The sequence below is a fragment of the Takifugu flavidus genome, chromosome 5, assembly GCF_003711565.1.
Source record: "Takifugu flavidus isolate HTHZ2018 chromosome 5, ASM371156v2, whole genome shotgun sequence".
Taxonomy (NCBI): domain Eukaryota; kingdom Metazoa; phylum Chordata; class Actinopteri; order Tetraodontiformes; family Tetraodontidae; genus Takifugu; species Takifugu flavidus.
The window spans coordinates 3104519-3127854 of record NC_079524.1 but is presented as its reverse complement, the minus strand read 5'-3'; the positions used below and the strand labels follow the sequence as shown (position 1 = coordinate 3127854).

The 23336-nt window shown below is 41.2% G+C and overlaps 1 protein-coding gene across 2 annotated transcripts in view; it reads right to left on the bottom strand.

The window, feature by feature from the left end:
• gpat2 (glycerol-3-phosphate acyltransferase 2, mitochondrial) overlaps positions 1-22117 on the bottom strand; it is a 32208-nt gene extending 10091 nt beyond the window's left edge. Inside the window, exons 1-13 of one of the 2 annotated variants that reach the window (XM_057033724.1) lie at positions 21886-22117; positions 21588-21670; positions 7333-7430; positions 6523-6633; positions 6201-6271; positions 5993-6103; positions 5484-5600; positions 3855-3954; positions 2825-2958; positions 2620-2719; positions 1087-1266; positions 779-877; positions 226-308 (exon numbers count right to left, since the gene is read on the bottom strand). In XM_057033724.1, the coding sequence (XP_056889704.1) occupies positions 226-308; positions 779-877; positions 1087-1266; positions 2620-2719; positions 2825-2958; positions 3855-3954; positions 5484-5600; positions 5993-6103; positions 6201-6271; positions 6523-6633; positions 7333-7401 (1175 nt within the window). In that variant the 5' untranslated portion in view covers positions 7402-7430; positions 21588-21670; positions 21886-22117. The remainder of the gene's footprint in view (positions 1-225; positions 309-778; positions 878-1086; positions 1267-2619; positions 2720-2824; positions 2959-3854; positions 3955-5483; positions 5601-5992; positions 6104-6200; positions 6272-6522; positions 6634-7332; positions 7431-21587; positions 21671-21885) is intronic. The other variant, XM_057033723.1, reaches the window with a different exon arrangement.
• Positions 22118-23336: the final 1219 nt, after the last annotated feature.

Below are 23336 nucleotides of genomic sequence, written 5' to 3'. Positions count from 1 at the left end.
ATTTTCAATCTACTATCTTTTGTCACTGTGCGATGGTGATGGTAATTTAACCGAGTCTGAGAGGATCAAACCCTCATCAGAACTTGCACCCAGATTCAGGGTTTAGGGAAACTTTAAAAGAGGATAACTTTCCAATTTCACAGATGCCTGATAACACACAAATCAAACAGTAGTGTGGTTTGTTCATATACAAAATAAGAACTTGGGATGCAGGGGTTTGATTACCTTTTTTTGAGAACAACAGGCAGCAACACGTCCTGTAGGGGGCGCCATTTATCCACTGTCCACCTTTCTAATGTGCACATCTCCTACGCAGCAAAACATGCAAAAACATTGATCGCGAGATTATTTTCTGGATGCAAAAATGCATTTGAACAAAATGGGAACATATTGATCTACTCATGTGAACATCCAGCTGAAGCTAGCCTGTGTTAATTGTTGGTACTGACTAATAAAAGGGTTAACTAGCTAACACCCCAACTTCAGAGATCGTGGATCGTTCAGGTTAGGGATCATCAGCTAAAAGCTATTTTGTTTAATAACTAACTGTGCGAGCTGTTCATGCTTTGTGGTTAATAGTTTTAGTTTTAGTTGGTCAACGTTAGTTTGATCAAGGCTCGTCCTTGGTTTCTCTATTGATAAGAAAAGCGGCCAATATTTTTCTCTATTCCCCTACATAAATGGTGATTCTGAACATGATAAAATTTACATTATTTTAAGAGCTTAAGACATGTGGGAAAATAATTGATGCATCCATTCGATTACTGTAGATGTTCACCTTCAGCGAAAAAGGCTGAGCAAAGTGGATTCTCACGCTTCCTCTCGACTTCCTCCAAAGTGAAGAGCACAGCCAGAGCAGCACAGAGCCGAATCCAACCTGTGAGAGTTAACGTGAATCAAAGAAAAGCAGGCAGGGGAGGTGGACAGCATTTTATGGAAATTTAGTTAATGCACTGCCCACCATTATCATAACAGAGACTGACAGACACAATTTTAGGTGTTATTTCAGTAACTAGTCAAGAATGGAATAAATAATGTTTCAGATTTTTCATTATACGATAGAAACATGTGAGTGTTCTCATCCACCTGCTTGCTGGTCTTTGGCACGCAGTCATAGGAGATTCCAACAGGAACCACAGTGACGTCGGTGACAGATGATTCTCTGACAAGGTGTGTGACAGACGCCAGCCACTGACCTCCTTGGCCAGACTCGGGTGACAAGCCAACACTTATGGGCTGGCCTTCATGGAGCAGCTCACCCAGCAGCTGGAGAAGGTGGGAAGAGAAAAGGACAACACATATACAGACAGACATAGTGCTGTTATTCAATCATTCCAATCATCATTATTACTCAAAAATCATAATTTAGAAGACTCTTATAATACAGTTCTATAATATACACACTATAATAACACAGACCTTGGGGCAAATACAACTAAGCAGCATAAAGAGTGTGGAGGGCAGCAGAGGGAGAAGACAAAATGTAGCAAGCAAACACGATAAAGAGCAGAAATAAAAGGGACTGTGGGAGATACTTCATGACATCCAGAGACACTTTTCTTGCGTAAGTGGTGTTTTCCCCTTACAGAAAAGCAAAATTGAATTACCATTGGACAGCAGCCAAACAGGCCTATACTCCATAAACAGTAAAGGTCTATTAACATTGAAATACAACCAATAAACAAGTCTGCTTCTACATGCAGCCAATATGCTCGCTCACATAAATGCTCAACACAAAAGTCACTGCATCACTCATAAACAACCAGTTTATGTTCCACTGTAGCTGTAGTTTCGTAGATCAATGGCAAAGCCACATGTTTTACTGAACAGCACAGCAAAAAATTGATCTTAATAAAACACGTAACAGTCCCAAATGAATTACATCTTTAAACTCATGAGAAGATAAAAAAAAAGCTCCTGAGTGGTATAACTTACCATGGGAAATGATAAAACAACCCACAGGAAGTCATAACTAATAAAGACCATGACTATGTAAGTAGGAAGATACAGTATGAAGATGTCTAAAGGTTCCACTACGTGTTCTCAAGTTGAAACAATTAAAATATAGTCATGAAATGTTTTTCAACATTTCGATATAACATCATTTGTCTTCTTACAACTTCTGAAACATTCTGCCAAACTAATATGAGTGTTTTTTTGGTAACCCTGTAAGTAGTGAAGAGGAAACAATGATTTTAGAAATAAAAGCTTTGCAAATAAAGAGTTTATTGTTTTGTAACCATCATCTTGGCACAAATAAATAGTGATTACCAGTGTTAATATGGATTCAAGTATGTGTCATCTTACATCTGAATTTGTCAATCTAATATCTGAGATATTAAAAAAATGGTGACTGCTGGCAATGGAATTGCTTTCTTGCTTTAGAATCTAATCTTAGGTTTTGTCATTTCAACTAAAGCTGCAGGCACATTTACACTCTAGCTTCTCATGGTAGATCATTTCAGATTGAGTTAAACTGGGGCCGCCATGCAACAGAGAACACTTGAGAAGCAGGGAACTTTGTGACGCTCACAGAGTATAAAGGAGCCGACAGAAGCCATGTTCAACAGCAGTGACAGTGGATTTTACCATCATTTAAAAGGAAAATGTTCAACTTACAGCTTTCATGACGGCTGAGTACACACGGTCTTTTTCAGCATCTTGCTCAGTCAGTGCAGAAGGTGGCAGAAGTATGACGCCCACTTTCTGCAATACTGTTCTACAGGTTAAATAAAAGACATTAGACAGAGTCAAAATATGATTATCTCGTCAGACGTGAACAAGCTCATCAATTGAATGTGATCTCTGTAACTGTGGTTTACACCTTAAACAGTAGCTCTTTATCTGCAGGGGACAAACGACGTATGGCAGCTTCAGGTTGTGACAGAAAAGTACCAGAGGTATGAGGGCAGAGTCTACGAAGCTCTGGCGCACATGCACGTAAAGCAGCAGAGATCCCTGATGCCCCAAACATAGAAGATGCTTTAGAAAAACAGGATCTTTGACATTGCCAGTCATTATCACAAGGAAGTGAGGGGCTTGCATTGGTTGATGACATAAGAAAGTCTTTTTGGGGCCTTAATTTTTGCCATAACTCAAGTTTAAGCAAAATCTAAAAATGGAATTGATAAGGAGAAAAGATAGAGCGGAGGTGTGGCGATTATTACTGATTTCGGTTATATAATTAAGACACAAAAGAAAGAGGTCGAACACAAGGATAGTGAACAGAAGTGTTAATTAAAAGTAATAATGACTGAGTTTGACTTGAAATGCTGCTTTTGTCAACAGCTGAAACGGTCAGCTTCCCTGTCAGGGATGTGATCCATCCCAGGGTTGAGGCTGAGGATGTTATTCACATGATTTATGAAATAAAATAATTAGTGACAGTTAAAAAAAACCAAACTGAATGGACCTTTCAAACATTTCTGGTCAGATTATAGTGACTGAAAACATTTACAAGTTAAACACAGTGAACTCATTAATGTCTAGCTTAAACTACTGCACAACTTCAGCTTATTATTATTTTTATTTAGTCAACTATGTAATTACAGTTGTGTAGTAACTGGAGCTGTCGCGTTAAAACAAAGTATTAATCAAAAAAGTTAAAAATGCAACTCTGATCATTTTATTGACTTTACACAATATAAATGATCTCTTAAATACTTTCCTTTTTTAAATTCAATGACAGTGTTGAATGACAGAGCTGGTGCTTGGAGTCAAACCACAATTGTTAATCACAACATGTTCTCTCTATATTCTGCATAAAGACTTTATAGTGATGGTTTAGGGAACATTTGAACAGCTGCAAAACCAAAGATGTGTCATTAGAATATGTATGAGTGTGATACTTGTACCTCTTTGGAAGCTCTGTGCAAAGCTGCCAGATGGCTGAGGTTAACCTGAATATTGTCAAACGTGGAAGAAAACATCTTCAGCAGTGCCCAGCCCACAAATCTAGTCAGCAGAGGATAATGGTGGAAAGATGCAGAGAAGGAGAGGGGAGAGAAAAATAATGACAGGAGTTCTGGCAGCGAGGGCGACAATGTAGCAGGATTACTAACGTACGGAGATAACGAGGCTAAAAAGCAACAGGAGGCAGTAACGGCATCTTCGGGATCTAGAGTCTAACAACATGTAAATGTGATATATGGGAGCGGAGTAAAGAGGGAGGAAAAGGGATTAAAATGAGAAAAGAACTACAAGAACGACGCCGATAATGCTGCTAGTTAGAGCGAAAACGCAACAAAAAGACAGCACTGGTGGATTCTCATGGGGGATAAAAGAGGCTAAAATAAATACATTTTTAAAGCCAAAACATTTCAATGTTAAAAAAAATTTATTTGAAGAGCTTCCAATAAATTTTGCCGCACAGTCAAAATTAATGTTGCAGTGGCTGCTCAGAGCATCAGAGCAGCCGCTTGCAATTTAAATTCAAACCGCATCTTTTGGTGGGAGCAATTAAACCCTGCTGCATACATTGGTCAGGAATGTGCGCCTGGACGAGCCTTAAAAGCACACTAGGCTGAGTCATGGCGGACCGAGTCCGAGTAGACAGCAATATCTAAAATACATATCTGGTACATCGGTTTATGAAAGATTTCTATTTCTCTTCTGTACGGAGCAACAGTTTTATTAAATCAGGGTCTGATCTTTCTTTTCTTTCATTTTCAGTTCAGTGCTTCTACTCCCACAGAGTCAGCAAACGTCACATTATGTTGCAGGCAAAGGAGAGAAAATAGACGACATTCTGTGTTTTTTTATGGATGACCATGTTGCAAATATATAATAAAAAAGTTTGTCTTTTTCATCATTGAGGACGAGCACGCTCACTGAAATTTAGAACGTTTGATTTTGATTTCGTTCCAATATTCCTGTTGCAGAAAATGATTATTATGGGAGGCGAATTTAGCAGGACGCAGGTGTATTACAAGGCCATGGCTGAATCAAACCACACACCATCTTACTGCACGTTTACATCTGATTAACTAAAGATCTGTTGTATGCAAGTAAGTAATCAACCACAAGACCTTCAGACAGTGAGAGTACAGAGCTGTGGATATATGCCTATTATCTGAATCTTTAGAGAAAAGAGAGTTTATGCAACTCAAAACAAATTAAAATGCTGATATTCATTAAAATGCTCATGTTCATTAACAAACAAACATCTTACTCAGTATAATAGCGTGGCGCACTGAGGCTTTTAATAGATTTAGAAAAACCGGAGATGTAAAGCAGTCACACAATTAGGAACTAGTGATACAGAAAGTAATCGTTTTCAGATTTGTTAAATTCTTATTCCAAGTCTTTGCCAAGTAGAAGATGCATATTTAGAAAATCCCCACAAGCAGCACAACCTTTGTTATAGCTTGAGCATTTTTTTTTTCCAATTCTGTAAAACGTGGCTTCCATTACTCTTTACATGATAATGTCATATCTGTGTTTTGCCATCTAAAGTGAAGCGACACAAACATACATATACACACCGGAGGAGGGCAGGAATGACGCGGGTGTGAATGAGCGGGAGGAAAGATGAGAGGCTGTTCCTCTGCCCTTGGACGCCACCTTCCTCATTTTGCTCTGCTGCCAGAGTTTTCTGCACCCTGAAACACACGGTCACAAGTACCACGGCACAAAGCTTCTTCTCAGCTGCACGGGGAAAAAAAGGGCTCCTTGACAAAAGCCGCTTCTCTAAGTGAAGAGGTCATGCAAATGCTGAAGTCATTACGCTGGGGGAGTGAAAACAACGAAAACAAATTGCAAATAGAGACAAATATAGGCAATGTGTGACTTCATTCCAAACTTCGCCCCATTTCTCGCCCTTCTTCCTGCATGTGATCGTTGTATTTTCTATGCCTTTCTTTGTGCGGCTTATCTCCTCCCCACCGTTCTCAATCCTCCTTTCAGAACAGCAAGGCCTATTCAATTTTCAGTATCTCTGCCTATCATTTATTTACTCTGCTCTGGAATTTGCCTTTCTTTCCACTTAAGTTACCTGGTGTTCTGAAAGATTTTCTCCAGTCTGTTGCGAACAGGAGACGTGGGAACCCTGCGTCCCATCACAAACAGTAAGCAGCACACCCGTCGTACCAGCCAGCCTCGATATCTGCAATAATAAATGCATAAGGGGGGGGGGGGGCAGATGATTGGATACAGACTGAAAATGTTGGCATTTGTTAAAATACTGTAGATAGGATTAATACCTTGTTTGAGTCTCGTTAACACTTAGCAAGTTCAGGAAGCCCAGGACAGAGTTTTGCCTCAGCTTCTTTCTCTAAGCCATCACACAAAGAGATAAGAGCTCTGGCAAAAACATCCATCCAAGAGCCAAATCACACAGTATGAGAAGCACGCTGCGAAGTGATGAGAGAATCTTAAAGCATGAGAAAGAGCTGAGAAACACATGCACCTTCAGCCACTGAAATAGAAATCTAGGTTACAGTTTTTGTCATTTCGTTAAACAATCCCTCAAATAAACGTAGCACTCTTGTGTCCGTGTCCAGTTAACTGAGGCGAGAGGCTCACCAGACTGTCGGGGGTGCATTGTTGACAGCACTCTCCAACATTTGGTCTAAACCTGCCCAGACAAGGAGGCACTGTAATCAACTTTTTTTTAATCTTGAATCGCCAGGACAACTGAGGAGGAGAAGTGGAAAGAAACTGTTAAATAGCCTTCAATAACCGTCCTATCAGTGCAATAAGTCTCTTATAAGAGATCTGTAAGCTACTCTGCCCTGTTGGTAATAACGTTCACTTTATTCATTGGAAACAGACATGAATTTACATGAGTTTCACAAATATCCTTCCCTGTACATCACATACAGGCCTTGTCACTTTAGTAATCCAAATTTCAATGCTGGCTGCTTCAGAAACGTTGTTTTCAGACATAATTGATGGGTTGAGCGGAAATACTGAGCGTCAACATTTTTGTTATTTACAGATGTGATACAGTTAACTGAAGGATTTCTTCACCATGCAGGTTTTATTACATACCGACAAAGAATAAAAGCCATTTTTATACCTTGTGTCAAAACAGATTAAATGTGGGGACAGAATTTGATATGCTTTGTGTCTTTTAAATCTTGTTAATATTTTCCCATTTTATCTTTCTTGCATTTTTCCTTAGCATCCTTGTCTTGTCTGTTTTGGACTGAAATGCTAAGATGATGTGGTAAATAGGAAGAAAAACAGCCTTTTCTACTAAAAATGAATTGCTTCACAATCCACAAATGCGATATCAACTTGCAAATATTTTGTTGTGAATGACAAATGATTTTAAAGATGGAGGAGGATGGAGACGACAATAAGGCTCAGTCATGCAGGCAGTGCTCTCACAGCAGGTCTCTGTTGTGTTGGTGGGAGAACCATGTCTTTGTTTAGCCCATCACTGTTTCCCTGGACCATTGTGGGTTCAGCAGACGCTCTCAGGGCACCTGGTTCGAGACAAAAAAGGAAATTCTCATTTTCTCTTTGCATTGTGCAGGTGGCTTGTAAGCAAAAATACCCATGTAAACGCTATATATTTTTCAACTTTAGAATGGGAAATAAGTCCAAATCAAGCACATAAATAGATCCACTCACACAGAATCCGCGATACAACAATAAATCCATTTCTTGGCAGAGCAGGTTTGGCAGCAAATGTTGTCCTGCGCCCCAGTGGCCAGAGCTAAAAGTCCATTTTCTCCCCAAAAAAATGGTGCCGTGCATCATCCCAAATTCTTCCCTTCACTACACTCCTTTTAGATAAAGTACATTTTGGAAGTAAGCAAGTTTAAAACAAGGCCAGAGCTGACAGTATGAGGCACTGAGAGGAACTCAACTGGCTTGGATTAAAAATGGGCAGTTGCAATAGGGCAGATAAATTCTGGTGGGCTTTTAATCACAACAACCAAGGCCTTCAGCCATCAGCTGAGCAGCAGCTGCTCTAACTGATGCTTATATCTTTTCTCCCCTGCTCCACATGAAAATGAGTTGGCAGGATGCTCACCAAGCAGAACAATCTATAGTGGCTTTCTTCTTCCCCAACACGTTTTGTTTGCTTGTAGTTATTGCCTCATAATTCTGCTGTACCATTTACTGTATAATACACACACAAGCTATGCGTTTAGAATATTGGTGCTACGGCGACAATGTTTGAATTTAAAGAAAAGACTTAAGTTGCACAAAAAAGACTGAGCAAGAAAGTTTAAAGACAACACGCTGTAATCCAACCCATCGCAATTAGCCGTGATTAAAGTCATTGGGAAGTGTTTTAGTCTGATGTTGTCGCCCTTTACCTCATTAACCTTGCTAATTAAGAGTCAATCCCCCTGCATGCAGAGAGGCCACATCACTGACTGATGCTGCCCCATTATCACGTGCACTAAAACACTGATTGAGAATGTCAGGCGTGATGATACTTTATTGGGGCAGAACATGAAAGAAGACACCAGACAGAAGTGGAGAGAGGATTTCTAGAGCAACACAGACGCACAAAACAAAGATTAAGACAAAAACCAAAGCTTCACATGCATTCAAACTTCCACACTAAAATCTAGGAGTCCAGGAGATTTAAATGTGGACCAGATGCCACTCGTTACAACTGTGTTCACTTGTATAAATACATTTAGTAACTTTATCTTAATATATGCTGCTATTTGATCCTTTTTTTACCCCTTGTTTCCCATCTAAGAAGCTAAGAACTATTCCCTCATCCAAGAGGCTTCATCAGTTCTATCTTACCTTTGGGGAGTTCCAGATATTTCTACTAGTACTGGTATAAGTATGAAACGCCTTCATGGAACTCAACCAGTCCAGTTGCTATGATTCAACCTCTAGAATTACTAAGTCCAAATACTGTGGATTTCATTTTCTACTATTATAGCAAAACTGTCTCCTAATGGCCTCTATGCCCGTTAAAGAAATCGATGAATCAGTGAACAGTGGTGACCCAGCTCAGGTAGCAGTCACACGGTTTCATGTAATGGGAAGTGGGGAGAGCTTATGTGTGTCAAACATACATCTGGAATCTCCTACAGGCAATAAAAGCTGGAATACTTCCTGACCCATCACCACCCACCATAAAAACAGGTTCATTACAAGGACAGAGACACAAATGCAGCTGGGAAATGTGGAAGCGATGCAGTTCTGCATGAGGTGTTCAGACCAATCTCGAAGTGGCCGAATAAGTCGTATCAGCGCGTGTTATATAAGGAAATGAAATTTAAAATGAATATGTGAATGGAGTATAAAACCCCTTTAATGAACACGTTTGTTAAGAAGACAATCAAACTATTTGTGGGGACAAACTGCTTAGTTACATCCGTCAGGCCTGACTGGAGGCTCCATATTTTTTCTCAAACAGATCAGATAATTGTTTTTTGACGTATATTCTGCTGATGATAATCAGTCCCCCCCCCCCCGGCACTGTCAGAACAAAGTTTCCTACAGGAGGTTCATAAAAAGTGAGTGAAGCCCATTATCCCTCTCCCATAAAACACATTTTTTTCTGAACAGAAACGAACAGAAAAAGAAATAAAGATTTTCAGAGGTACTCTCTGTTGAACTGCCACAATGTTTTATTAACGACCATTCAAAGAACACATCTGAGGCGATGCTGGAAGAATGAGGTAAGAGAGAGAAAGGAGTTGCACGTCGGCATCTAGAGCTCAGGGGAGTTGAACTGGGAGAATATAGTCAGAGGTGTGTGGATCTATACCGTCACACAGATCTCATATTCAGGTATGGACCTGAGCCGACACCGATGCGTTTGGATACTGCCTGAAACAGTAACGTGAAGGCTGTCCAAGGCTTAATCAAGAAACGGAGAATAATTTAGTGGGCGTCAATTCAGCTTGACCCTACAGCTTCTATTTTGCTGAAGGAAAAACTGAGGCGCATTAGGAAAACGTATTTATTTACATTTTGTGGTCAGAATGTTAACAGATTAAATTTAAATCGATGAAGGGTGAAGGCGGTGCTGCGATGCGTATGTGAAACTAGCAAACATATGAAGGTTCTTAGGTGAGCTCAACAGGGCGCATGTGGAGTAACAAGCGAATGCCGCTTGAATAATATGGATGCTGGAGTCTATGCATTTCCCTCTGCAGCAAGAGCCATGTGGTTTATGGGCTGTGCATGCAGCACCAATAAATTTGTGCTCCCTATGATTGCTGCTGTTATCCCTCAGAATTCATTCAGACAGAAAAGCATTCACGAAAGTGTGACACGTCTGCTTAAACGGAGCATTGGCCGTGGTGTGACTATGCATTATTTTGCATATACTTTGAGTACCGTAGTATTGCACAATCCCACTTTTGCCTCACATAGGCTTCACTGTTGGCTGTCTTGAGAAGGTTTTTGTGATATGGAGAGTCCTATTATATATATATATATATCTTGAATTAAGTGGCTTGTTGTCTCGCTTCCTTTGCATGGTGTTTCTGCACTAGCTGGAGAATGCTGCTTTAAATGAGCTGTGACCAAGTGGCCAGAAGCAGGAAGTGTGACCCTTTGCATGTGCACTATCATACCATGTATAAATCCTTGAGGACTTGTGTTGCTTGTTCATTGCGGGAGAAGGACAACTCTGAAGGAGAGGCTTCTTACGATTTAAGAAAAGCAATATTGCCAGATTGCAGACAGAATCCGGCTCAACGGCGGCTGCCGCCGACCCTGTGTGTCGCACACATTATGGTTTTGCGCAACACACGGTGCCCATTGTGGTTGAATTATTAAAATAAACAAAATGGCCCAGGCCACGCATAAAGCCGTTGCTTTATTGAACAGGTGACATTTAATGCTGCTCAGAGGGCACTACTCATTTCCAGTCTAACAACAATTATGCCATTTTTGGCAAACGTGTCTAATTCGGATGAATCAACGGTCCCATTATAAAATAAATAACTGCACAATCTGTTTGCTGAGGCCCAGCCAGGTTTAAAGTGCCACTGGTTCTGCTTATACAGAAGATCCTGAATCAGTTCTGCAGATGAACTAATAGACTCTATACATGTAAACCCCACACTATCACTAAGGAAACAAAAGACAATAAACTAATGCAACTTTTTGCTATCACTAATATTTTAGACACACTCCTTTTTGGAAATAACTTCATCAATTTTCCTTGACCTTTCTGTGAAACAAATTGTAGCTCTGTCACTGCCACATGCAGGTTATCAGTCCTAAAAGAGCTAACCTCTAACCTCTACACCACTAAATCTGATGACACTAATAAAAATGAGCCAAATATGATCTGGGGGGCTGATTTAAGTAATGACACACAAGGCATTACTGATTCTCTCAATGCGACATTCAGGATAATCAACACAGTCCAGGTCAGGGTCAACGTTACTCCCATCATCATCATCATCATCATGAATGTAATTTACTCTCTGATAACAGAGTCAAAAGAAAACGCTTAGCTCCATTTCTCTTTCACTTGTAAAGTTCAGGTTTTCCATGTTGGCTCGGTAGATGATCAGATTTGCATACAATTTCACATTTAAATACAGCAGAGAGGCTATGACAGCCAAAAGTGCACTGCAGCATGGTGCCTTCCCAGTTCCTGAATAATTATGATCTATACCAGCTGGCTACACATACAAATCAGGGAGAGCTGAAGAAAAATCCCCAAATTATCAAATGCTCTGCTTCTCACAATACCAGCACACTGGTGCAGGGTCTGAATCCTGACAAATCATGCGTGCAATGAAAAATCGTGTGGCGGACAACACGCCCAGACTGCACGTTTTCATGCACAAAATACATTAAGCAATGTCAGTTTTCCCCCTTTAGTTATTGTCACCCCAGGCGTACACTGTACATCGCTAAAGCTAATGTTTCTGCCTGTACAGGACAGGGTCTTTCCGTCCCACTTCCATGGCTAGATTATGGTGAGATTAAACTGAATATCTACATCATCACCCTGGACACTAGCTGCTCTAGTAAACGCATTGACCAGTTACACCTTAGTCCTTTGCAGCTGTGGGATTCAGAGACAGAAAACCATCCCAAGGGCAGTTTAAAATAGCTAATTCACCTTTCCACCAAATGGGCTGTGAGAGGAAGCCAGAGTTCCTGGGACTCCCTTGGTGTGCGGTGGTAGTGCTGACCCCTGCTGCGGCCTACATAAGGAATTCAAATTAAATAAAATGCACAGATTCTCTTAAGTTCTGTTTCTCTTCATATTTCATTCCATTCATTGAAATATAGCTTAAAATACAGCTTAGAATTACAGAATTTAGCGGTTTCAATTAAAGCTGCAAACAATCCTTTCATGCAAAGAAACAACTTAGAACAAAAAATATTTTAATGATATAAATACACACACACACACACACATATAGTAGGATGTACCCTATGGTGATAAACTCCCAGCTCTCATTACAGAACTCATATTAGGAAAAACACTGGTCGTTCAAATAAGACCATAAAAAACAATGTTATTACTCAGTGAATAAAACCAGAGTGGGTGGACCCTTAGCCACTTAACCCAAGGGTGGGCATCATTGCACCCTGCTCTTCTGTTCAACCACTCTACGCTAAATAAAATTTCCAATGTATTTGTTTTCCCAAGCACTTGAGGGAGTTAGCCAGTTTAGCTTTGTCCATTTAATGCATTAAAGGCCAAACGCAGGCGCTTTATTTTTGATGGAAAACACGAGCCATCTGAGCAAAAATGGATTTAACTGTTGGAAACTGCGCATTTTACACGTAACCTCCTTTACCTCAATTTTTCCAAGCGTCTCTATTCCTGAAAGCCCATTCCATTTGTTTAGAGACCTCCTCTGACCCTCCCTACTGTCATGGAATAAAGCAAATGAATGAATGGTTATTTACCTTCACTCTAGACAAAGCATATTTGCACAACAAAGAACTGGGAAGTGTTCCAGCCGGTAATATGAAATATATCTGCTAACAGGACGAAATATGATGTATATATATATATATATATGATGTTACAAGCAAGGAACAACTATCATATTTAAAAGGCTTTGTTTCTCTGTTTTGATCTATTTATTAATAAAGTCGTATGGGTCTCTTTCTTCATGTCCTGTCTGTTTTTCCTATTTTTTTATGTCCTGTCTTTAACTTTAAAACCCTGCCTGATAAGAGGGGGAAAAATGTAATTCAGTTATGTCTGTTGCACCCACTAGTGTGTGTGTGCTTACGTGCAATAACGATTAAATCAATTACATTTCCACCAACTTTATATGTGAAACTGGTGATGCTGAGAAGTTAATTAAATCATTATTGCTGAATTGCCGTCATTGTCTGACTGTTGCTTTGATGTCTTTCACCAGCCACCAAGGAGTTTATGGTGTGCTCTTTTTATGCATCAAAAGTGTCTTAAAATCAACGTTTCAGGATTTTAATCTTCGCTCTACTGCGACTGCTGACCTTTTACTCATGAGTTCAGCTTTTCCTTTGTGTTTGAGTCTCTATTTCAGAGTCTATCTGTAAGCTTTGTAACTTTCAGGACATAAACCGTATTTTAAAGTGAGAATTAAGTAGGATTAGTCCATGGTCAAGTTGGAAATTATTATTATTTATTTAGCCAATGCAAATTTCCCAAACCAAGCAGTAGATATTTGCTTGGGATATCCTGGGATTTCACCTTGGCTGCAGTTCCTTTAATGACAGTGTCCTGTCCAAGGTTATTCCCAGGTGTGTTGGGTTGAGGCTGTGCCGGAGCTGCTGTCCTCATCTAATGTCCAATTGTTTTGCGGCACCTGCATTTCAAAGATGGTAGACGATGGAAAGTGTTTTTGCAGGACTTGGATAGAGAAGAATTGACCTTTGGCCAGGTGAATGAGCACCTGCCCCAGAGGCCAGGGCAGGTCAGGGGCCTGGGTTGCTAGGCACATGTCATCAGCATGGAAGAACTAGCGGGACTTGTTGCTGGGCTAATTTCGTGTATACGTTGGAACAGGGTTGGAAAGATAAATGAGCCATTTTTCTGCATTTTCCACGAGGTTAATTTTGTCCAACGTGTGCTCTGAACCTCCCGATATTAAGCAGAATTTGGCTGCTGGCCATTGACCAGGCAGGGAGCATTTTCCCGAGCTTCAGCAGGAGGCCTTGATGCCAGACCATAACGTAGGCTGATGTGAGAAGCCAGTCTCTGTTTTGAACTTGCTCTCCAGGCCATTTTCAATGTAGGCGGTTATGGCCAGGACCTGTCCCCTGTACTGTGTCCTTTGCAGAACCCAGCCTGATCTACATTTAGATATTTGCAATGAGGTGATAAAATGGCAGCCCACTGGGTTCGCCCTTTGATATCACGCTGCCAAGCATTGAACTTTCCCTCCGAGTAGGAAAAAAAACCTGTCGGGGTGACCTTTAATAAAGCAAGGTACTTCAATAAAGCTTTGAGTGTTTAAAGGTGAAGTGTTAAGGTGAAGTGTGTGAGAGTGATAGCAGTGGGGACCCGTTGGTCTGTCGCTGTGACCCCCCACACTTTCTAAAGACTTGGTTCCAGATAAAGATGGATGGGTACATTTACACTGCTGCTTTTAATGCCCAAATCTTTCGCTTATTTGCTTTTACGTGGTTTTGATCAGGCATGTCGTCGTGTCATTTTAATCATGAACTAGATCCCATGAATGTTTACACTGAAATGATGTGACGGACAAGATGTTGCAGCTGAAACATCTTCACAAAGGTCTTATTTCTAATCATTTTGCCATGTCCTCTATTTACAGGTCTAAAAAATAGATATACCCTAGAATAGAGCACTGGATATGCACCCAATCTCCATCCTTCACCATTCCTCTTTTATGCTTCCCATTTGTAACTTTTGGAAAGCAGACAAGCATAAAGGTGCATCATTACCACCTGTGACTGCAACAGTTGGTAAATTGCAAAACTAAACTACAGTTTTATAGTTTTAATGATCATTTGTTTGGACATTGACTGGAACAATTTCACCATAAATTGGATGAGGTATTTCGCTGCTAAGCTGTAAGCTCCACAACGCTCTGGTGCGCTGAGGATCTCACGGTTGACTTGATTAATGCTGATATGCATTGTTTGCTTTTTGCCAAATTGCGCGCAGCCACATTTGGCAAAATGTCTCTGCTTCAGTCTCATCCAGCAGAAGGAAACTGTTCCAGGGGTTGTGTGCTTCATCCCCATAAAACGCGTTGCATAAGTCATAAGTTGAGCTGTTCTTTCCAGAGTGGTTGGTGCCTGGCAGCCCCTGACTGACTGTTCCTGATTTTTTTAAATGATACTTTAATGAACATTCACTTTATGCTGCCATTGTTTTGGGTGGTTTACATTTTCTTAAGGGACCACCTGTTAACCCAACACAAAAATACAGGATCTGTAGTTGTTTTTCCTAGATCTGGCAGTCCAAGATCTGATCACATGAGCAGTCGGAATGATACAGAACGGTTTGATTCAATACGGAAATCAGGGCCGATCATGTCATACGCTGAGCTGTTCCCTTGGAACGCGCCTATGAAAAGCTGGCGAGATCACATCGAAGGGAACGGCAGCAACAGCAACATGAAATGTCTGCAAGATAAAAATCTGGTGTGCTCGGAAGCAGAAACGTGCACAACACAGCAAACAGGATTTGCCACCCGAGGAAGAAGAACCCAGCACAATTCTCCGAGTACGTAGCAACTCACGCAACGACACTAAGCTAAGCATTTCTCTCTGATATTGGATTTCAGAGACATATTTTAGTTCATTTAAAAATATATAGAGATTTAAATTTGAATTATTTATGTGGATATTTAGTACCCGATTATTGCGTGATATAAAATCTGTTTTGACATCGATATAATATTAACTCAAGCAGCTGGGATAGGCTCCAGTAGCCTCCCCAGAACCCCCAGAAGGGATACAGCAGTCAAGAAAGAAGACCATTGTTTCAATAATAATTCATGCTGCAAGCACTGGTGAGCAGCCCTCACGTGCACACCGGGCTGGGCACAGTTAAAGTGTCTGCTATTCCAGTTACCTATCTAACAGTATTGATCTTTTCACCCCTGCTGTCCTGTAACCAAGCATACGAGTACCTCAAAGCAGTGAACTTCCTGTCACCCGTAGGTGGTGCTATAAGCATGACTTCATAGTGACGCATACGTCCGCTACTGTTCCAATGACAGTAAAAAAAAAAAAAAGAGTGACAGCTTGGATGTGTCCTTTGCTTTATGCTGCATTGCCAAAGTGTTGAGACAACTAGACAACACTGGCATTTTACCAACTCTTTGGTTTAGAGTTGATCGAGACCGATGCACTTCAGAAGGTTGTTGGCAACGCGGAGGAAACGTACAAACCTCCCCGATAAAGCAGCAGACACGCTGAGCCAAAAAGACATTGCAAAGATAAGAGGAGACTCAATTCAACTCTCAACCAGATTTCCACCCGGTCTTAATTCCAACACAACGTGATGATCGACGGTGTGTCTGTACCGAGACGCTGGAGGGCGTCCAGATATTATAGAGCAAGCTCCATCTCTGGAATGTTCCGGGAGAACAACCAGACCGAAGGTTCCAGAATACGCTGCAGTTAAGCACCGGTCCGCTGCTCTAATAACAGATAAATAAACGGGGATGGATCAGGGTTCAGTAACCTAAGTAGAGGCTGAACGGCTGTTTATGATGGGACAGATAGATTCTATTACGCTGTGACTGACATAGAACAGACATGGATCTATAATTGAGTCTCAGCTTTAGATGTTATGTCATGAGAAAAGTGTTGTGAACGGGTGCTATGTTTGTAAAGATGATCACATTTTTAAATATCTGTCCATCATAGTAAAAAAAAAAGGATTTATCTGAACTTCAGTTGCATAATTATACAAATGGATCAACATTCCAACATTCTTTGTCTGAATATTTTAATTCTGTCCAGTTTATTCTCTGCCTCCTTTCTTTACATTTGTCACCTTTGATACAAACAGAAAAATTCAGTGGGAGAATCCCACGAAATTATTGCAGCAGATTTTAAATTGCAGCAATTTGGAGGTGCATTTTTTAGAATAAAATCAAAATGCTAATTTGATGAATGTCAACAGAAGGACAGCTGCAGTAGATGTTAATGATAGTGATGAAAAATGGCAAACGAATGAACAAAAACGTCCTATATTACATTTCTCAGCCAATTAACTTTCAACAGCACAAAGGGAGACCAAAGTCAACAAATTATTTATTGTATTTATGGATTCTATATATATGAGGAATGTAATATCCTGCCTAGCTTTGCCGCAACCCCATTGGCTACATTTTAAATATAATTCTGTGGTAACAGGACGCGTGAACCCTGTCGTCAATAACTGGGACCCACACGGTGGAAGCACCAGAGAAACTGGCTAAGGACCCCAAAGAATTTCGTTATCTTCACGGAGAATGCTTCAACAGGAATTTTCGGTTGGCTTCCCGATGGTGGGAAAATGTCCTCTATGTAGCATGATTAGCTAAAAACTGATAATGCGCTGAGAAAACCATCATTAAGCTAACACAACACAGGCTTTGGTCACGACAGGAAGATCATTGCACACCAGTAAAGAATGTGCACAAAAACCACCCAAAACACCCCAAACTGAGTAATCTGATGAGAATAACGCGATTCCACCATCAGGTTTAGACGTCTGAAGCTCTTTGTTTTTTTTTTATTAATCAGATAAAACAGCTATAAAACTCAGGACATAAACATAAAGAACATTTGAAAACTTTAAATTGACAATCGTTTGCTTGTATGTCCATAAAATTGCCCAGAATGGACTTTCAAATAAAGTCTAAAGTACCAATTTGGCAGCACGGAGACAGAAAGGAAGAAGATGAGATGATTTGTGCAGAAAACCGGAGATGGAGAGGAGGAAAACATGGACAGGACTACGAAAACTAAAATAAAAGAGCCAAGAGACCAACTAAAGATGCTGTCAGATCCACGTCATGTCAGGCAGATGTGACCCTCAACCCGACCATCCAGAACACCCCCCCAAACGTCCGACTCTATTCCAGCCTGGAAGATAAAGTCACCTGTGTCAAAGACAGCAGGTACAACATGAAGCAACACAAACTGGGAGCAGGAGTGTTGCTCAGGAAATTGTTCTCCTATGTCTCACAGCCTCTCTCAAGTTCTGTAATCATGTGTTTATTTAACATATAAGTCGCTCCGGAGTACAAGTCGCACCCCCTGACAAACTATGAAAAAAAGTGCGACTTTTTAAAAAAAATACGGTAATTACTTTTCCATCTTCTGGGGGGTGGAAGCCTGAATTCAAACCTTTCTCTGAGGCATTTCCTGCCTCTCCTAGTTTATGAGTATCCTTTATCTAATTATTTACAATATGCATGAACATAAATTTCCTCACAGGATGATGAAAGAATCATAAAAAAGACACAAGGACAGTCTAGAACCGCAGGAATTCAGAGCAATCAATCGAGGCATTTCCTGACTTTCAACACGGTCTGAGCTCATTTTCGGTAGGTTATTAAAGCAGCAGTGTTCAATTTTCACTTGTTCCATTTGTATTTTTATCCTCTGATCAAAAAAGGCAGCTTATTCTGAATCACAGTGGTTTGGGACACAATATTTATCAAGCATTTAATTGAGTGAACCAAAAATAACGGAAAATAACGATGTTTTTTAAATACCAAATGAAGGTGGAACCTGTATTTTTAAACATTGACGAGTCGTTTCTCGAAAATGATCATTTAATGCTTCGCCCTGGCACCGCGTGAGCGAGCACGAGGAATATTCGCCAAGGGGCAGAAACCCGAAAAGAGCTGTCGGGACTCAGAATCACTCCTTTGATTCTTTTTTCCCCGTTAACAAGACTTCCTGTTCTGACCTTAAACTTCCATCAAGCTACATACATGGGACATACGTGCAAACATATATGCATCTGTATATATGAAGCAGAGCGTATCGTAGATGTCCAAACCCAGATATGTGGATCAGTGAATCCCCGTTCATATCGGACCACCTTTGTCCTCTCAATGACTGACAGTACCAACACATCCAGCTCAGTGTTCAATCTCCAGAATTGTCGAATCCGCTAGCACAATAGCAACGAGCTACCCTGACAAACACACCTGTCCTCCTGGCCTCACCTGCACCCACATGTGTCACGCCTGTGTTTAACCGTCTCCCTATCAAAGCTGCTTCCTGCTCTCCTTCCGTGTTCGATCAACACTTGTTTAGCTTGACTCATTTGGATCCGCTCGGCCTGATCAATGAACGGGTCGTTAAATAGTGGCACCAGCTGTGTCGTTTCTACACGCGCGCGCCTCCAAATATGGGATCGACTGCACGGCGAGCACGCAAGACGTAGAATAAGAGACTGTGCTGCATTTGCATTCTCAAGACGCCCGCTATCCGTCTCCTGGCGGGCAAAAATGTGACACGATGTGCAGTTGGTGCGCATAATAACGGCTTTGTGAGCGTGGACGCTTGGGGAGACTGGAAAGAAAAAACAACGTAGACACTCTCCGTGCGCTTCTGTAGCAAACAACACCTCGGGAGGAGAGAGCAGCAGAAGGTAGGTGGGTGGGGGGGGGGGGCAGACTGTCAGTTGACCGTGACGCACCAACAACGAGCGCTTTGAATCCTCACCCGCGGAGGAACCGACACACAACATACCGACACAAGAGGTCCACAACCAGTTTCTCGTGGTATCACTTTAACCAGGCTTCTGTGACGGTGACATGGGAGGCGGGAAACATTCCCGTTAGTCAACGACCTGATCAGTTGGAGGGGGAAACCCATCCCTGATCCCTGTCAACTACCATCCCACATGTAGGTAAACCAGGAGCAGCCAGCTGAGTCCTGCACATCGAGCTTCAGCGCTGCAGTCTGCAACCACCTGATTAAATAAAAATACACTAATGGATATTTTATCAAACAGCCGCCCATGCATAAACCAGTAGCACTATTTCTTCTAGAGCATTCACGCAACGGGAGATATTGTCCGTAGTTTGGCCTCCTCAACACAAACCACAGTTGAATTACCACATAATGAACCTTGAAATAAACTTCAGAAAGGGGCCACAGTGCATTAACAGCTGAGGGGTGAGAGGAGGGCACAACAGCCCCCACAAAGCCTCCGATACAGGAGACAATACATTTATGATTTCAGGTGACTTAGAACTGGGAGAGATGGTCGGTAACCATTCATGACACCTCAACAACACAACGCCGCAGCCATGGCTTTAAGATTAATGCTGTTTGTTGGTTTATTTTCTTTATCATGGGCATCAAAAAACGTGTGAAATATGTTAATTCATTAATCAGCCACTGAATAATTGATGCTAATTAATTAGCCACTGATAATTAATAATGTAACTAAAGCTCAAAATCCTCAGAATAGCTTGGAATCTCACAGATGAGCAAACATTACCATAATCAAGAAATGAGGAGAGAAAAGCAATGAAATGTTATAATACAGGAAGAAACCAGGTATTCGGTGGTTCAAAATAATAATATCAGCCACCGAGTCCGTGAAAAAGAGGAGCAGAAATTGCTAAATGAGCGGAAATGCTACAAAATTGGCATCTGAAGCCAGAAAGACGAGAACGACGTGGAAGAAAATGGGAAACTATCATTTGAATAGATTGAATAAAAGCCCAAATATCAAGGACGGGGCCAACGATCTGCTCCTAAAGTGTTCTCAAAGTACTCAAACAAAAGTCCACCGTTGGAAAAATGAGTTTGACGGACCCGAAGATAAACAGAACAACATTTTAGGGAACAGAACAATCAAATCTGTTCTTTTGGGGTCAAGGGGCCTCAGAGTTTGTCCCTTATGACCCTCAAACAATGAATTCAAGCCATTGTGCAGCAGAAAGACGGTGGAGTTTGGTGTCAAACGTATCTTTTTAGTACGTACCTGGGGGTCAGGGGTCAATTTAATGCATAAAAATAGCTGCAAGTGTCATGTTGCATGATTCCAAAGCCATGATGATGATGATGATGATGATGGTCCCAAACACACCAATAAGTAGGTTCGGACCAAAAGAATTGATGTTATGGATCGGTCAGAGCGTCTCCAGATGCAAACCAATAGAAAACATGTGGGGTGGTATCAAAAAAATAATGTTTATCACAAATACTAGTTCAGTAATTCATAGAAAAGCTAAATCTTCAAGAATTTTTCAGTTTATACAGTATTCATGTGAGTTTGTAAAGAAAGAATGGATGCACTGCAATTATATTTAGCAGCAGACTATTCCATCTTTTCTGTAAAATAATACATGATTTGGTTTACATTTTATGTATCTTCTTTACACCTCGGTGACAGAAGACAATGACCTTCGAGACACTGACAACTTTAGCATGTTGTAGCTAGCCTGACCAAGCTAATCTGCGCTGCCCCGCTCTCTCAAAAAGGGAATCGGCGAAAGTACGCAACTGTAACACAATTTTTTAAGTAAAGGCCACACAACGAAATAGAAAACTTGACCCAAAAGTCGAAAAAGAAACGAGAGTGGCAAGAAACGAAGAGCCTGTATGGAGGCTAACGCTAAAGTTAGCTAGCATCATCGTTTTAGCCTCGATCACATACATTTGAATGATCCCAACCGATTCCCAATAACAGTCAACAAACAGAGTGGTTATCCAAATGTATATGGAAAACAACAATGTTTACATACCAACGAAAACTCGTAAATACGTGTCCGGCGTTGTCAGTGTCCAATGTCAACGTGGGTTCCTCAAGGCTCTTTCCCGTCTGTGGCTGCGCAAAAAAAGCGCAAGATTAAAGAACACAGCTTGTTATTTTATAATCCTATATTTTCACACTATTTACACAGTTTTGTTTTGTTTTTTGCTAGCACAATAGCAACGAGCTACCCTGACAAACATAGTGTTTTGCTCATAATAACTCACACAAGAAAAGTATTCAACTATTGACTTTTCGATCGATGTGAAAGATTGAAACGTATTTATTACTTAGCAATCATGCGCAGGTCAATGTTGAAGTTTTAAGGACGTTTTGATCGTCTTTGTCGCTGAATTACGCAGCGAGCTTTGCTCTGACGTGTCACGTGACTTATCCATCCATCCCGCACACCTCACAGGAGCAAAGCTGTCCAGACTGCAGCTTCTCTCACGATTTCATATTAAACTGATGCAGTGTGAACACTAGTGAGGAGAGACACGTGTGAAGATCTGAAACCAGTTAATCTGTTGTTTGAGTTCCCCTGGTGCTTCAAACGAGACCATCCAACCGTGAGAGATAAAACCAAAGATTTCAAAAGAGGAACCCGGTTAATTAATGAATAACAGATTACTGACGGGTATCACGTGCAACTGCAGAAGCTGCGAGGCCGAGACAGGCTGAGATTAGCGTCCAGAAGAATGCAAATAAAAGAAAATCTAATCTTTCTCATGGACGTGCCTCTGAATTGTTGTCTCGCTACAGTCTTTATGGGGGCAGAGCATAAGCATATTTCTGCACCGAACATTCGCAGCGATCTCTAAAGGGCGAATTTGCCATTCATGGAAGGTAATCCCACTGATTAGTTTCCACTCCCTGGATGAATGTATGTTAATCAGCGAAATCGCTCACCGCGAACCCAAAAGGCCCCAAAATCATTTCACTTTTTTTTTTTTTCCTCAGCGAAATGAAAGCTGATGTGCCTGTCAAGCCCTTTGGAGGACGCACAGGTGTTCCCTCACGGGAGGCTTTTCAGTTACAGACCAGGAGGCCTCGCGACACACACGTGCACACACAGCATAAAGCCCCTGACAGCACATGAGCCTCAGAGGAAGTAATCAAACCGCCATTATGGGCACGATAAATCGCGACGTGTTTAATCGATTGTTTATTTGGGCCATTTTTCCAGTCGTCTTCCTGTATTTGCTGTAAGCTGGTTTGGACCGACGCAGCGTCCATTTGGACTCATGGGAGGTGATGGGTGGCGTAAGGGGTTGATTTCGCCGCACTTTTTGATCCCCGCAGAGGAAAAGGAAAAATAAAAAATCTGTCCCTCGGCTTCCAGAGGCTCAACTCGATTTACCACCTAATCAGTTACTTTGACTGCCGGGCAAACACTAAACAGCAGGATCAGCATTTGCTGCTGGAAACATGGGGATGTGGAACCCAAACAACGAGGAGCCGGGGCTTAATGAGTGGCTGTGGCAAAGTGATATATATATATATATGGATATTTGTGCTTCATCATTAGGGGGAACCGGCCCATTCAGCCTATGCGCAGCACAAACGATCATTAAGTGTTAATTTTGCAGATTGAATTCATATTCAATGAAGACCGATGGGAAGGTCCTCGTGTATTGACTCCATTTTACTTTTTCATGATAGCTATTGACTCGAGAGGCCTTTTGGATGAAAAGAGATTACTTTTCGCCCAGAACTTTGGTCAGAGTAATTATTAGCTCGG